This window comes from Bidens hawaiensis, unplaced genomic scaffold (assembly GCF_021521415.1).
Source record: "Bidens hawaiensis isolate Kalapana, Puna unplaced genomic scaffold, B.hawaiensis_p1.1 tig00047541_1, whole genome shotgun sequence".
Taxonomy (NCBI): Eukaryota; Viridiplantae; Streptophyta; class Magnoliopsida; order Asterales; family Asteraceae; genus Bidens; species Bidens hawaiensis.
The window spans coordinates 42,311-58,546 of record NW_027498503.1 but is presented as its reverse complement, the minus strand read 5'-3'; the positions used below and the strand labels follow the sequence as shown (position 1 = coordinate 58,546).

The 16,236-nt window shown below is 35.9% G+C and overlaps 1 protein-coding gene across 1 annotated transcript; it reads right to left on the bottom strand.

The window, feature by feature from the left end:
• Positions 1 to 3,632: 3,632 nt before the first annotated feature.
• On the bottom strand, positions 3,633 to 10,517 carry LOC143597074 (translation machinery-associated protein 22-like). Its single transcript, XM_077075677.1, has 7 exons — positions 10,351 to 10,517; positions 10,201 to 10,281; positions 8,186 to 8,247; positions 4,333 to 4,414; positions 4,187 to 4,254; positions 4,015 to 4,098; positions 3,633 to 3,925 (listed from the first exon to the last, which is right to left on the bottom strand). Exons 1-7 carry the CDS (start codon positions 10,496 to 10,498, stop codon positions 3,869 to 3,871), a joined length of 582 nt encoding a protein of 193 aa, XP_076931792.1. The 5' UTR covers positions 10,499 to 10,517; the 3' UTR covers positions 3,633 to 3,868.
• Positions 10,518 to 16,236: the final 5,719 nt, after the last annotated feature.

The window sequence follows — 16,236 nt, the reverse complement described above, 5'->3', positions numbered from 1 at the left end:
ACTACTACAAGGAACTATTTCCAAAATTATGACTACCAACTTACCAACACAAGTGTTAATTGTATCACACCACTACAAGTATTTGTTCATCTCATTAATGTTATTTGTATGTAGTATGGTACATGCATGTCAATGATTAGTCACAAGTTGGGGACAAAAGTACAAAGAAAGCAAACCTTCCCTAGATCTTCTTGAAACTTATAAAGTGTTTGGCTTTGAATGATTTCCTGCAAGAAAGGCAAAACCTTAGGGAGATAAAGAGGGACCCCTTTTGTATGTTATAAGAAGAAACAAATCTTTCCCCACCTTGTCCTTCCCACAAACAAAATCTTTTGATCCTATGCTTGCTGTAAAGTTTACAAGTGGGGACATTTTAGGACATTCACACACTCTTATTGTTACCTAAAGGTCAAAAAAGAGAAATAGTTTTAGGAAAATGTTAATTGTTTATACTCTTATACATCATATGTTATAATATTAAAAAACCAAAGAACAAGAAATAAAAGTTGACAACGAGTCAAAGTATACTCATAGTAAAAGATGATGTTATTCCACTGTAATGAAAAAAAAAAAGGGAACAAGATTGAACAATATTCTTAATGGCTCTGATTTGACAAGTATCTTTCCTGATTCCTAGATAGAATATAGTAAAGATAGTGAATTACAGGAGTATCTTTCTTGATGGCTCTGATTTTTTTAAATATTTATTTTTTGAATTACATAAATTTTATTAAGAAAAACCTAGCTGGTAAGAAACTAGACGAAATGAGATATAGATACAAAACAATCCAGAAAAGAGACCTCTAAATGCAAGTACAAGATTAGAAAATAAAATACACATGCAAGATAAAATAAATAAATAATTAAAGAAAAAAAGAAGTGGATGCTCTAAACAAGTATCTTTCATTTTCTTTTGTAGAATTCTAAACAAGAAATTAAGATAAAATGTATTCAAACTCAAAAGATTGAATCTTGACAACAACAACAGACTTAAATAAAGCCCGCTCAAACCCATCAAACTCAAACGAAACGTAAATCAAGCTTGTGGTGCAACACACCACCGAGATTGAGAAACTAGTAAACGAATCCAACCCCCTACGAACTTTTTTTCTAATATATCATACTCTTACTATTTGGAACGAAGTTTAACTACATGATGCTTTTAGTTCTACTTGGAGTTCATAACTGCCCCAAGGGATATAAAATTATATTACATATAAATTCTTTTCATATCATGACAACAAAATCTTACCTAATTTGTCAATTGGGTATTAATGAGAACAAACTTAAAAGACTAACTACACGTAGATGTCAATCAAAGGGGCATTTATGTAATTTGTAATTTGCCATAAGTCGATATTCGTTCTTAGCTTTTAAGAGAATCCATGGAAGATACATTAACATGTGACTAGACATGCAAGTCTTTGGATTTGACTAAACTTAGATTATTCTGTATTCTTAAGTACTTTAAAACCTTAATCAATTCATATCTCAAATCCAAAACTTGATTTGTGGGCCATATGATAAAGAGGGCAAATATTGTCCTATGAAAATCATGTCCACAAAAACAAGAACACAACATACCTTTGTTCATTCATGTTCCTTCAATAGGCTTATCTAAAGTTCTAAATCATGTAATACATCTAAGATGGAGCAAATTTTAAGTTTTGTTTAAATGACTACTAGACTAGTTATACAAGTGTAATATTATTCTTTATATATAATCATATTAGACACGAATATATAATACAATTCATGGTTTATTTTGGTATCAGAGCAAAGTTTCTTTCAAACCTTAGTCGATGACCCATTGTATAGTTTTATGGTTGCATGTGCATTGTTATGTGGTCGATTTTCAGTGAGAAACCGGAGAATGTGAATTGTATGTTGATTTTGTATAAAAGGGGTTGCATAATATCTCTATAATCTATATATTAAAAACAATATTACATTTGAATACCTTCTAGATATGATAAAAATATAACCAGTCAAATATTCATCCGCAAGCTAATGACCTGAATGACCACATAAAGAGAATTTATTTTATGTTTTTTGACAGAGCCGCCACCACAGGCACCATTCACATGAGTTGCCATATATTGTAGTAGAAACAAAATACTCTTATTATGGTTTATTAGCATAAACAATCTATTCTTCGAAACCCTAACAGCCACCAAAAGCCACTCGCAATAGCCACTCAAACCGTAGTAGTAAAAACCACCCGATTTAATAGCAAACACGACCTGCTTTTTGAAGTCCTAGCCATTGGAAACCCTAGCAAAAACAATCTGCTTGACTGCTCTCATCAAGGTTTGGTGGCAGAAACAACCTGCTAGCCGCAACCAGATGCCACTTGTCAACACCCCCCTCTTCGTCGATACAAAACAGCCAAAAGTAGCCCGTTCCAACCAAGATCGGACATCGCTAACCACTGGACCCGTCCAAAAACATAAAAGAGAAAATTACTATTTTCGTCCCTGTGGTCTGAAGGCAGGGTCACATTGAGTCCCCGAAAAAAAATTGAACCGGTTACGTCCCTGTGGTTCGAAAAGTGAACTGGATGAGTTCCTCTGTCATCTTTCTGTTACTAACACCGTTAAAATAATGGGCAAATGGGTCTTTTCATAATAAAATAAAATACCACGGTTTCCACCGTTGTCTTCTTGCACCACAATCACCTTCACCATCGCCACCACGATTCTACCCAACCTGCAACAACAATTCCGATTCGATTCCAATCAACGCAGCTGTAAAACACTGTTAAATCTCAATGCCAACCACCGACGCCGCAGATGATACCTTCGTCGATTCCAATTCAACCGTCCCTATGTATACACCAAACAAGTTTGAATCATACCTTCGATGTTGTTGTACTCGAGCAGTGACATGTAGGCGCACATCTCGCTGATACTTTTGACTTGAATCAAGTCGGCCACGCCATGTCCGGAAACCGGGCTTCGTACATACGGCAATCGAGATTTGGGGGATTGGAAGCCATGAGTGAGATGGGTTTTGTCGGAAAACGTGAATTGGAGATGGGTTTGGTCAGATTCGAAGAGATTGTGAGAATTAGGTTTTTGTGAAGGGTGGGTTTGTTTGTGTTGGGTTGTCTGTAACTACCTGGTAGATAATGGATTATAGGTTTTGTGTGTTGTGATACAAAAGTGAAAGGATAAATTCATGGCTATTTTATTATCCGAAAAGACCCATTTGCCCATTATTTTAACAATGTTAGTAAGAGAAAGATGACAGAGGGACTCATCCAGTTCACTTTTGGAACCACAGGGACGCAACTTGTTCAAATTTTTTTTCGATGACTCAATGTGACCCCGCCTTCAGACCACAGGGATGAAAACAGTAATTTTCTCAACATAAAATAAATCCTCTTTATGTGATCATTCAGGTCATTAGCTTGCGGATGAATATTTGACTGATTTTTACCATATCTAGATGTATGCAAACGTGAGTGATTTTCACCATATCTAGATGTATGCAAATGTAATATTATTTTCTACATATAGATTATAGAGACATTATGCAACATACAATTCACATCCACTGGTTTCTCACCAAAAATCGACCACAACGATGCACATGCAACCATAAAACTATACAATGGGTCATCGACTCGTCTCTTATCTTTCTAGAACAAGTTCGGGGAACCCTCAACCACATTTTCACTTCGCAAAAAATTAGAAATATTTTTACTGTAAAGCAACCGCATGATCATACTTTATAATATCATTTCAGAAGGTAATTCAAGACTGTTTGCGAACAACAAAGACATTTCTTAAAAACATACAGTTGAGAAAGCGGCTTTTACAGTTTGACCTTGACCAAGTGAAACTTATGAACCGGTTTCCGAATTTCACACAGCAGGGACCTTCTTCCCGTCTTCAATGAAATAAATCGCTGTTTCAGGAACCTGCAAAACAATTAGACAATTAGTGTTACAATTCAGCCGTGTAAAACAGATCATATATAATAATGAAAACATAATAGAGGTTTAATTACATCAGGCCATGTATCGGTAATGAATTCCACGATGTCGTAAGCTATATCTCCTTGTACATCAATTTGATCTTTCTCGGTTGGACCCTAAAAAACATTAACAAATTTTCAATTATCAAGATATGAAGTTTATTATTATATGCTCTATATGTATATGCAGCTATAAAAGGTATACCTTCACAACAGAAGCACCAGTTGCAAATTTCTTACCAAGCTTCTTTGATGCATCACTCAGTTTAATACCTGAAAATATATATTTTTTTTAAATTCAAGACATTTGAAAAACCAATAAATACCACTAATGTTGTGAGTTAAACTTACCAAAAAGGTCAAGGCCTTTGATAGTGGTGATAGATTTACGCTTGTTGCGTGTTACTTTCTCGATTATAACTTCCTGTTTCTCCTACAGAAGATATTCAAATTTGAAAATACTATAGAGTAACCTTGTATAATTCAATAACAAAACAAACAAACAAACAAGCGCGCCCAATAAAATCCGACTCTTAAATAATTTGTATATCATTATTGTTTAATTCGGGTCAGAATAGATCTTGGGCTGCAAGATCTCTTATTTTAAGAATGGCGCGTTTTTTAAAAAAGAGTATTCTTGGTCATGATCCAACCCGTGTGTTTCTTGGCTTTTAAATTAAAAGCTGGCCGACTAATTCGTTAACTGCTATCTTTTTTTCTGTCTGATATGATTGTGTTGCTTACAATTGATCCTTGGGGGGGGGGGGGATCAAACACCGAAGGACCTTGTGAATTGTGATCAATCAGAGAGGAAGCAGAAAACAATGGCTCAGATTCTGGCGAACCAGATTGTACCATAACAGAGAACACAAAATGTCACAGCAGTGCCCTGTTTTGACAGCCACGAATTATACGATCTGGGATGTCAAAATCAAGGCAAACTTTGACGCTCGTGAAAAACATAGCAATTGCTTATCTGCGATGCCTGAAGAGCTTGTTATTCAATTCCCACAGTTAAATCAGGCAAAGCAGATATGGGACGCTTTGAAGGCTCGCTATGCAGGCATTGAACGGGTTCAGCCGGCCTGTCTTGAATCCTTGAAGACAGAGTTCGAGGCTTTAAAGATGAAAGATAGAGAGGCAATTGAAGATTTCGTTGGATGTATAAGCCAAATCGTTTCAAAAGCAAACAGTTTAGGGGCTATATTTGAAGACACAAAAGTTGTCAGAAAGCTTCTTGGTAATGTTCATGTTCATTTCCTACCCATAGTCGAATTGTACTGAAGAGTTTGCCATTACAAGAGGCTATCGGCAGACTTGGAGCGTTCAGAGTAAAGATCAAGGCTGGTGATAAAGGCAAGGATCAAGAGCAATCAGTAGTTACTTGCACATGAAGATTGGCAAGCCAAAAAAAAACCGGCCGTGGCCGAGAAAGTGGTTATGACAACTGAGTAAGAGGGTCCGGTCAAACTCAGGGGATTTGGCATGGAAACCAAATGAAATACTGTTCTTAACATTAAATGCTTCAAGTGTGATGGCATGACACATTTCGCCTCAAGACTATCCAACCAGAAAAATAAAAGAACAAAGCAATTTGATTCAAGCACAAGAGGAATAACCTACTTTACTAATGATAGTAGGTTTTCAAGAATCAATATTGAGGGGAGCCGGCCTATCTTAAAGAGAAGGTTATTCCGGCTATACATATGCACCCAAATCCGATGAAGAGTTTGCGTGGCACGGTTCGATGTAGAGTTAGAAGAAAGAGGATCAGTCCTGTTGGATTGCAAGAGTGGTGAGAAACGTTTACCAACGGATGTGTACTACATTTCATTTCTCAAGAGAAACATGATACATCATCAGCCTAGAAAAAGCTACTGAAGTTGGCTTTGAAGTTCTAATGAGACATGAATATTTGTGGATGGCAGGTTACTAATGAAAGTAAAATGGTCATCAAATCGGTATTACAAAATCAATCTTAAGATTGGATCATCAGTATGCTTATATGCAAAAATTGATGAAACTGCATGGATATGGCAAGTCATGCCAATTTTGATACCATTAGACAGATGTCAATGAACGAAATTGTTAGACCCCCACACAACTATCTGAGGAGTGCCTAGCCGGGAAGCAGTCTAGACACTCGTTTACGAATCAAACAGCCTTCAGAACCTTAAGACCTTTGGAGCAGATGTATGCAGAGCTGTGTGGGCTCATTGCACCCCCTACCGATGCCGGAAACAGTTATGTTTTACTGATTGTTGATGATCACAGAAGGTGTATGTGGGCTTACATGCTCAAATCTAAAGACGAAGCCTTTGAGCATTTCAAGAAATTTAAAGACACTGTTGAAAATGAACCAGGGACAATGATCAAAGTCCTTAGAACTGACCGTGTGGGAGAATATGCTTCACAAAAGTTTAATTTATTTTGTTGGGCCTGAATAGGCTGACCGATATATAGACCTGATAACCCATACAGCCCAACTGTAACAACCAAACTACCAGCTGCAGGCCAGGGGACACCTTCTGGCACACGCATTGTAATTGTTGGGCCTAACTACCAAGCTCCAATTGAACCAGAAAGCCCGTTATTCACCCAAACAGAATATATGGAAGTTAAAGTGAATGTGTTACAAGTTGAGGACCATTTCTGCCACGCCTAATACCTGCAAATTAACAGCCCTCCCACGGCCCATAAGATTGGAAAGGGTCTTTAAGATTAAAAAGGATGCAGATGAGAACAGCTCAGAGTGAATTTCATTGAAGTCTTCGCCTCGGTTGCTAAACTCAAAACAGTGCAGTTAATACTAGCCCTTGCAGCTCAACAAGGATGGCAAGTTTACCAGAAGATGGTTTTTTCTTCACGGGTGAACGTAAAAGAAGAGGTGTATGTTTCTCAGCCAGTGTGGTTCATGAAAAAAGGGGATTGTATGGTCTTCCACAGGCTCCAAGAGCTTGGAACACTCGACTTGATGGTGTTCTAAAGCAATTCAGATTCTAACGGTGCAGACAAGATCAAGTGGAATAAAAAATAAGTTCAATCAAGAATCTTCTAATTGTGGGGGCGTACGTTGACGATTCAATCATCACGGTTGATAATCAAGAAGGCAGTGCAGAAGTCAGGAAACATATGGAGATGACCTTTGGGATGAGTGACTTAAGCCTCTTGTCAAATTATCTTGCACAACATGACTTGCCTATCCAACCGAATAAGACAAATCTGGCCTTGTGTGCATTAAGTACCGAAGCTAGCTTGAGGGTGAATTCATGGCTGCCACTACAGTCGCATGACCAAGAGAATTGCTAGCCGAAGTAACAGGAAAGAAAGAAGAACAGGTGCTGGTTAAAGTGGACAACAGATCAGCCATGGCACAGATAAAAAAAACCAGCTCTTCACATGAGAAGCGAATTGAAATGGAGCAGATTAAAGCGAAACACCTGATGAAGCGAATACTGGAATTAAGAGGGTGATGATTGGTTAATCCCGGTTAGAATAAATCTTGGGCTGCAAGATCTATTATTTAGGATCGTTGGCACGTTTTCTTGGCTTATAAATTAGCATAGGTCTTTCTTGTAATTCAGAACCTTTCAATGAAGTAATAAGAAGAGAGTCGACTAATTTATTTCATTGCAACGTATGTTTCATAACGCATAGGGATACTGTATGCGGAGGCCACCAAATTATGAAGTTTCTTAATAATGTTGCCTGTGTAGTGAAACTACTTTATAGGCCACCAAGTATGTAGTATTGTAATTCATATCAGTTTCAGCCAAAACATGCAGGATTGCGGGCATGCCCATAACATTTTAAAAGAATAACAATTTACCCTATAACATGTTGCAGCACATCAAAGGTATTTTTGTCTTTTCAAAAACTTTTAACAACTTTTCATCTTCAGACATTGTTTTTGCTAGAATTGGTATAACTGAAACCAAATACACATCTTTGTGGACTATAAAGTAGTAAGTATATGCATGATCTTAATAAAAAAAACTTGAATGCTTAGATGGCCAACACATATATTAGCTCCATTTTATGTTTTGATAGTTTGATAACGATATAGATGTGTTTGATGGTATTCTACAATTACTATAAGTTCTGTTCAGTGTAATTCCAAAGTGAAACAGTACACATGTAAATAGACTTGTGTGCATAAACTTGAGATGAAATAATTATAATAATAAAAATCCCTACCGTGTACCTTCTTTTTTATCTTTCCACCTGGAAGACGTTTGACTGGCTCTTGCTTTGGCACTGAAGAACCTGGAGTATTAAAAGTGAGCTGAATATGTTTAGATTCTAGAAAAATAAAAGCTTAAAGCTAAAAATTTTTTAAAAAATTAATGTACGTCAAAAATTGCATAAATTCAAAAAAAAAAAACTAAATTATTTCACACGGTTTAATAAGAACAATTGTACACAAAATGTTGATATATAAAGCTTGATTCGTAAAAACCTTAAGCTGACAAGTTGGTACCAATATACAGTTAATGGAATTAGAAACAACTAAAATTCTAAAAGTAGAACTTTAAGTCTTATTCTGTGATAGAGAAAAGAGAATGTACTCAAACATCATTTTTGACTTGCTAGACTTTTAATATGTTATTACAACCATTGTAATTTCACAATTGGCAATTTCAAGTAAACATGACCGAATATCTGACGTAGGTGATAGGTTTGCAGTTTCTAGTGGACATTTTTTATTAAGTTTCTGAAACTTTGATGGCTTTAGTAATGAGTTTTAAAGTCCAATGACCACATTATACACAAAATATGTTGCTATTTATCACAATCTCCGTTTCAACAACCACAAAACTTTATTTCCATTTCTATTTAAGAGAACCTAGAAACCAGTAACTAACATGGTCTCAGTAAAGTATATCAGAAATGGGCATCAACTCCTTTGATTTTTACAAAATATGCATGTGTGAAAACAAGTTCTATTGTAGGTAAAACTAGGGATGAGATCAGTACTGTACCAAAATATACTGATACCAAAAACAAGTAAAACCATAGACCAGATACCGTGCTGATTTTTTCGGTTCAGTACAAATCATGACCGGTACCCCCGAAACTAGATGATACCAACAGAGCTGTAAACAAACCGAACCACAAAAGGTCTTGTTCATGTTAGTACGGTAAGCTTTTAACGGGCAAGCGAACGGTTCACGAACAGCTAACCGCACAAAATTTCTTGTTTGCGCCTGTCCATTAAGATATGAACTTGTACTTGAACAGTTCAGGAACACGAACAACTGTTTATTTGATTTGACTAACTGAGAACGGTCAGTGTCGTCAATGATTCGGTCTGGCTAACAAATTTGTGTTGGTGTTTACTTTTAACATTCATAATCTTAAGTTAATTTTACATAATACATATATATTAAAACATAATACTCATATTTTTTTGTTTAATATTTAATAACTTTGCCTAAGTCTATATCATAGGATTACAAAAGTCATTAAAAAGTATTAAAAACCTTTAATGAACAAACATACACAAACAAACATTAACGAACACATTACCAAACGTTCACAAACACAATTGAGCGAACATAGCCTTTATTTGTGTTTGTTCATTTAGTTAATCAAATGAAATTCCTTGTTTAGGCTAGTTCATTTGTTAAACGAACAAACAAAAACAAACTTCTGCAGAACAGTTTACGAAAAGTTAGCCGAACGTTCGGTTAGTTTACAATGTGTTCAGTCTGTACCAGTTCCGTATCAGTATTCGGTAAAAAATATTCTACTAAAAATTTGGATTAAAATAAGAAACCTAATGGTACAGATACCAAAAACATGGAAAAATGATACCGGTACCTGTACCAAATGTGCTCGGCAGGTACTGGTTCAGTACGGTACCAGTACCGGTATTCGCTAAAAGAATGCTCATCCCTAGTCATAGCCTAGGGATGAGCACTTTTACTAAACATCGGTACCGTACCGTACCGAACCAGTACCCACCAAACACATTTGATACAGGTACCGGTATTCATTTTTTCACGTTTTTAGTATCGGTACCATTAGGTTGCTTATTTTAATCCAAATTTTTAGTAGCAAATTTTTACCGAATACCGATACCACCGACTGAACACATTCGGCACCGGTATTCAATTTTTTCACGTGTTCAGTATCAGTACCATTCGGTTTCACTACTTTCAATGGTACTTCGGTACAGTTGTATCCTACTGAACACCTAATAATAACGATTATTACCAGAAGGCCCACCGCCATCGGCTGCTATCGAAGCCGCCTGCAACTGATCCGACACTCCATCAACCTCCTTCGAATTCGACTCTAAAATCATTCATTCATTCATTCATTAATAATAATAATAATAATAATAATAATAATAATAATTAGTACCTTGAATGAGATCCGGATAGAGTTCCGGAGCGTGTTGGACCAGCCAGGGTTTGCATTTGTCGAAATCGGGTCCGAATTCGCAGTACTCAGCGGGTAAGCCGCAGACGCCGCAGTATAAAACGTGAACTGGTTGAGGCTTTTCCGCCATTGATTTCAAGATCCAAGGGTTTTGGGAAGAAGAAGAAAAAAGAGGAAGATTTAAGCCCTAAATATATACATATGTTTTCGGTTCGAGTTGCTCTGTTTTTAAAGCTCGAATTAGGCTAGCGAGTAAATTTTCAATCTTGAGCTCGGTTCAGACTTAGCTTGTTTATTATATTTATCAATCATTTTTTTATATAATTATTGTTTTTATATATTTTTTCTATTATAATTTTATGTATAAAATTGTATATATTATTCAATTATTTTTATTTATTTTTTTATAACACTATATATAATAACTAATAATTATTAAATATATATTTTAAAAATTATATAAATGAAATGCTCGTTTAGGTTCGCGAGCCGGCTAGAGTTCAATAAGTGAAGGTCAGGCTCAAGCTCGTTTATTAAACGAGCTTACTTTTAGGCTCCAGCTCGGACTCGGGCTCGATGAAGCTCGGCTCGATCGAGCTTTTTAACGAGCCGATCTCGAGTAGCTCGTGAGCAGTTCGGCTCGTTTGCACCCCTAGCATTCGGTTAAGTTTGTTACGACACTTAATAGTAGTGACTAGCGGTACACAAACTGGAACTCAAAACTGGTTTAGGTTAAAACCGGTTAAGTTTGGTCAACAAGAGTAAAAATCGGCTAATGATCGATTTCGGTTTGGGTCGAAACCGGTTTATTGACTTTATTGTGATCAGTTTCGGTTCGGGTTTTGGTTCGGTTAACGGATATGGAATAGGTTTTAGTGGAGAAAATTACAAACCAGTTACGAACCCACGTACAAAATCGGTTTCAAACAAGTTTGTTTCGGTTTGATTTTTGGCCAGTTTGGTTAATCAGTTTGACTGGTGATAGGCGTATAAGTTATGATACGAAAAAATAACAAAGTTAGAGCGTTGTTAATTTGGTGGGTAAAAGTAAAACTCGAAGGTCGTGGGCGTAAGTCGACGCAAATTCGGTCGGTATCGATCAGGTTCTTTATGGTTTCAAGGTATATGGTTGGTAAAACAGGGAAGCTGGGGTTGATTGGTAAGACCCGAACGTTGAGGCATGAGTCAACGAGAATTTAATCGGTAATGTTTAGATTTGTTAAGAAAAAGTTATTTCATTAAATTAGCGTATTTAAAACTAAAAAAACACACTTAAAACATAAATAAAAAAAAGAAAAAAGAAACGGAAAATAAGAAAAAAATAAAAGGAAAAAGAAACAATAATAAATTAATCTACTACGGCGTCAACTTTTATTTTATGCATACTTATTATTATAATAAAAAATAAATCTAAATCAAATTAAAAAGCAAAATATGGAATAAAAAAGTTGATGATAGATTTGTCTGAGCCCGGGTACGAACCGGAGACCTCTAGTGTGTGAGACTAGCGTGATAACTGACTACATCACCCAGACAACTTTTATTTATTTACACACATTGTTATATAACTGTTCGCTTATTTTAAAGATTTATTGTTCCAAAATGAATATAATTATATAAAAAATAATTGATATGTAGTAAACGAGCCGAGATCGAGCTTGAAAATTTACTCACAAGCCGAGCTTGAGTCTAGTCAAGCTCAGGCTTGGCTCGGCTCGTTTGAACCCCTATCTATTACCAAAACCATCAAGTTGTTTGGTTATTTAGCACTCATGTCATGTGCATAATCCATATAACACTTACTCCAGTTGTCAAACATGACTCCAAGTACTTTGGATGAAACTTGATTACTTACCAATACATGCATAAACAAATAAGCATGTCAATGATTTGAGTATTTTTCACATATGACGATATTAAATAAATTTCCTTACTCAAAATATTTTATAAATCTTTTAACAAGTTATTGTTGTATGTAAAGCAATCAATCAATCAATCATGCCCAGTAAAATCCCACCGACAGCAAAGCTATAAGTAGGGTCTGGGGAGGGTGGGATGTAGGCACACCGTACCTCTATCCAAAGGAATAAAGAGGTGGCTTCCAGAGAGACCCTCGGCTCTAAGTACATGTGTATGAAGCAAAATAAAGGAAATCAAAGTTTAACAGTTATATAAAAACTACTACTAATTATAATAATATTAATAATAAGATCACAGTTTAACAGCTATTTAAAAGCTAATAATAATTATAATAATAATAATAATAATATATGTAAGGGAAATACCATTATGGTATGTGACCTAAATAAGTTAAGTCTAAGCCCTAAGGTATTCAATTCCCTCTAAAAATCCTTAACTTTAATTCTACTTCTTCACGAATTCCTATCCTCAACCATGTCCTCGGAGAGGTTTAGGTCTATCAAATCATGCCTAATCCTCTCATCCCAAGTCAATTTCGGTCGTCCTCTACCCCTCCTCCCCTCTATAGTAATGTTTTCTACGGATCTAATAGGATTCGTCGTCTGTCTTCTCTTTACATGTCCAAACCATCTCAATCTCCACTCTCTTATCTTGTCTGCTATGTTCGCCACCCCTAATCTCTCGCGAAACACAACGTTTCTTATTCGGTCTAGCCTTGTGTGCCCACACATCCAACGTAGCATTCTCATTTATGCTACCTCCATCTTCCGCACTTGTGCCTTCTTGATGGCCCAACAATCTGTTCCATATAGCATTGCAAGTCTAACTGCCACCCTATAGAATTTTCCCTTTAGTTTAGTCGGGAAACTCTTGTCGCACAATATACATGTGGCTGCTTTCCATCTACACCATCCTACCTGAACTCGGTGGGTCACATCACTGTCTAATTCCCCATCGCTCTGTACAAATGATCCTAAATACTTGAACTTCGTTACCTGCGGGACCACCTGCCCTTCAATTGTGATCTGTGCGTCTTCATTGTCGTTTATCCCACCAAAATCACAGTGGAGGTACTCCGTCTTAGATCAGCTAATCTTTAAACCTTTTGTCTCTAAGGTTGTTCGCCACTCCTCAAGCCTCATGTTTAGATCTTGTTTTTTCTCAGCAGGTAACACAATATCGTCTGCGAACACCTGCCCTATTGTTGTATGTAAAGCACCAATGCATAATACCCTATGTTTTTTTAAGTTATAAGTTTAATTTGTCATATGTGACTCATTAATAACAATATCAACCTTCTTGAAAATTACAAGACTTTATTGTTACTCAACGAATGCTAGTTAACTAGGTAGCATTTGTTTTGTAGATGGCATACATATAAAGGTTAAGGAGTTGTGATTTGATCTCTCAACTGTTCTTCGGTTTGTTGTTGTATAGACTAGATATTTTAAAGAATATATATGTCATTGTAGCAAAGATTGATCGAGTAGTGTTTGGAGAGTCCGACGTTGGCGTTGAGGTTAGGAGGGATGAGATAAGGGCTTGAATATGTTTTGTTGATTGAGAGTTTGATTGAGAATTTGATAGAATAGTGGAAACATAGTTTGATAGATGGTGAAATAATGATGTGACGGTGGTATTATGTTGTGATGGAAATGGAAGATGTGAAGATGAGAAAATAGATTTAATGATACTGTTCAACTTCCTACTAAAACAATTCAATTTTTTTTGGTCGATGACCTGCTGGTGGAGTGATAACAGAGGGACTTGGTGTTTCATATGATCCAGGTTTGATTTCTGCCCCCAACATTTAGTTTCAGAGGCACCAGGGTAATAATGAGAGATTAGGCGAATATGTGGCTTTCACTAGCTAGATCCTTGAATTGAACGGATTTTATTTCACCGCACTATCGTGCCTTTGGGCGAGTGTTGACGGGCGTTGGCCTTATGTGAGGGTTTTCCCCGGATCAAAAGACGAGTATATTCCAATGTAATGAATTTAGCCAGTAGCTTAATTGAAGGATTCGCTGGCTGTTAAAAGAAAAAAAAATCAATTTTTTGATACAGTTGCATATTAATGAAAACTTTTGAATATTTAGGTGGTGTATGTATGATCATCCATATAAATTGAGACGAGTGTATATGTTTCATTGTAACTTAAATGACTAAGAGCATGTTTGAGATTGAGTTTGAAAAATGTTTATTGGCTTTTTCAAAAAGCCATTTTGAAAAGCCAGAATTTGGGGTTTTTGAAAAACTGTTTTTTAACCCTTTCAAAAAGCTAAACTAAAAAAGATTTTTGTGATTGCCAAACACCTTTTAACTTATTGGCTTTTTGAAAACACCAATAAGCCGATAAGCATTTTCCAAACTCAATCCCAAACATGCTCTAATGCAATTATGCAAATAAATGGAAAGAAAAAATCTCACTAAAGATGAACACACTGTATCAGTATGAGATTCAAACAAACCTGTGATTATGAACAGGTAATGCTTCCAATAAATAAATATATATATATATATATATATATATATAGTGAAATGTCATTTCCTTTAGAAAAACAAAATTATTGCATAATGTTGCAGGTTGGTAAAAAGACAGAATTTGGGACATGATCAGCACCAGGGCTGTTTTTTAAACATTGTGGACACTCGTTTAGTTCCATTACTTTCTTTCAAATAAATAAAATATGTTCAGACTCAATATGTAACCATAAAAACTGATTCTCGTATCTTTAATTTTGTATTTGATGTAATATAACTATAATGATCTTAATGGTGTGTGAGAAAGTGGTCAGAGGGGCGAATCATAAGCATAGTGTAAATTTACCTATTTTCGTCTGAAAATTTTGAGCCCTCCCCCCCCCCCAACACCCGCACACACAAAAAAAAGTAGTAATGAAGAATTTTGTAACATATCGAGCCCAGACCCACCCACGTCACCGCCGGGCCAAATGCTTTGGTGACCCAAGCAAGGGCATGACGCCACATATTTACCAAGGCCCCTATATCTTTAAAATAAAAATGAGTTACTAATTCTTATAGTTAGAATAGTAAGTATACTATATAATTCATACACTTACCTTGTTGCCATGTACAACCAGTTCGGTAACCGTTGCATGAAATTAAAATCGCTTCATTTGTTTATTGAAGCGACACATATTTTTTTATGGTCAGGGGCAAAGCATAAGCATTCCCCCCTCCCTCCCAAATTTGCATGTCTTCCTCTGTAAATTTTTATACATAGTGTAAATTTACTTATTTTCGTCCGAAAATTTTATTAATATATTACATTGTTAATTAATATGTTAATGCATCCTTTTTTTTTACCATATATTCCACTCGTGGCTCATTTGCGTATTAGGTTTAGACTTCAGTTGAAAAACTGAAGTGACTTGCCGACTTCAACGCCTAGAAATAGATTATGATTATTTTATTAAGCAGTTTGCATCAAATAAAACTAGAAAGGTAAATTATATGTAAAAATTATTTTTACAAACACAAGATATAACATTAAATAAAAAATAAAAACTCCATCAACTATAAACTTTTTAGTTTATATTGTCGGTCCCAAGTCTGATGAATAAATGAGGAGGGTTAATATGAATTTTTTTAAAGGCTCTCAACTTGATAGTTAGCTTGAAGCCTCTGAAAATCTTGAGCCGTTATGACGTCGCTGACCTGTGTTTCTGTCCATCCTTCCCAAAGAAAGTGGTGAGACTTCCACTGGAATGTTTATGATCCATGGACTGCTGTGAGTGTATCAGATGCTGTTGAAGCCACAAGTGTTGGTGGGACCCTTCAGGTCAATACTATTCTTTTGCAGCATCTATTATTCTCATTTCCATGTTACATGTTATTCTCAGATGGTGTAAAGTAGAGGTGGAGATTTCAACCAATTTGAGAGGATGAAAGGAGTAGCATGAAAATCAATTATTGATTTTTAAT

Excerpts from the sequence above, each read along its gene's own strand:
- LOC143597074 (XM_077075677.1), bottom strand. The coding sequence starts at position 10,498 with ATGGCGGAAAAGCCTCAACCAGTTCACGTTTTATACTGCGGCGTCTGC. Across the intron at positions 8,248-10,200 it reads CGATGGCGGTGGGCCTTCTG|GTTCTTCAGTGCCAAAGCAA; the intron begins GTAATAATCGTT and ends TTAATACTCCAG. Across the intron at positions 4,099-4,186 it reads CTGGTGCTTCTGTTGTGAAG|GGTCCAACCGAGAAAGATCA; the intron begins GTATACCTTTTA and ends AATGTTTTTTAG.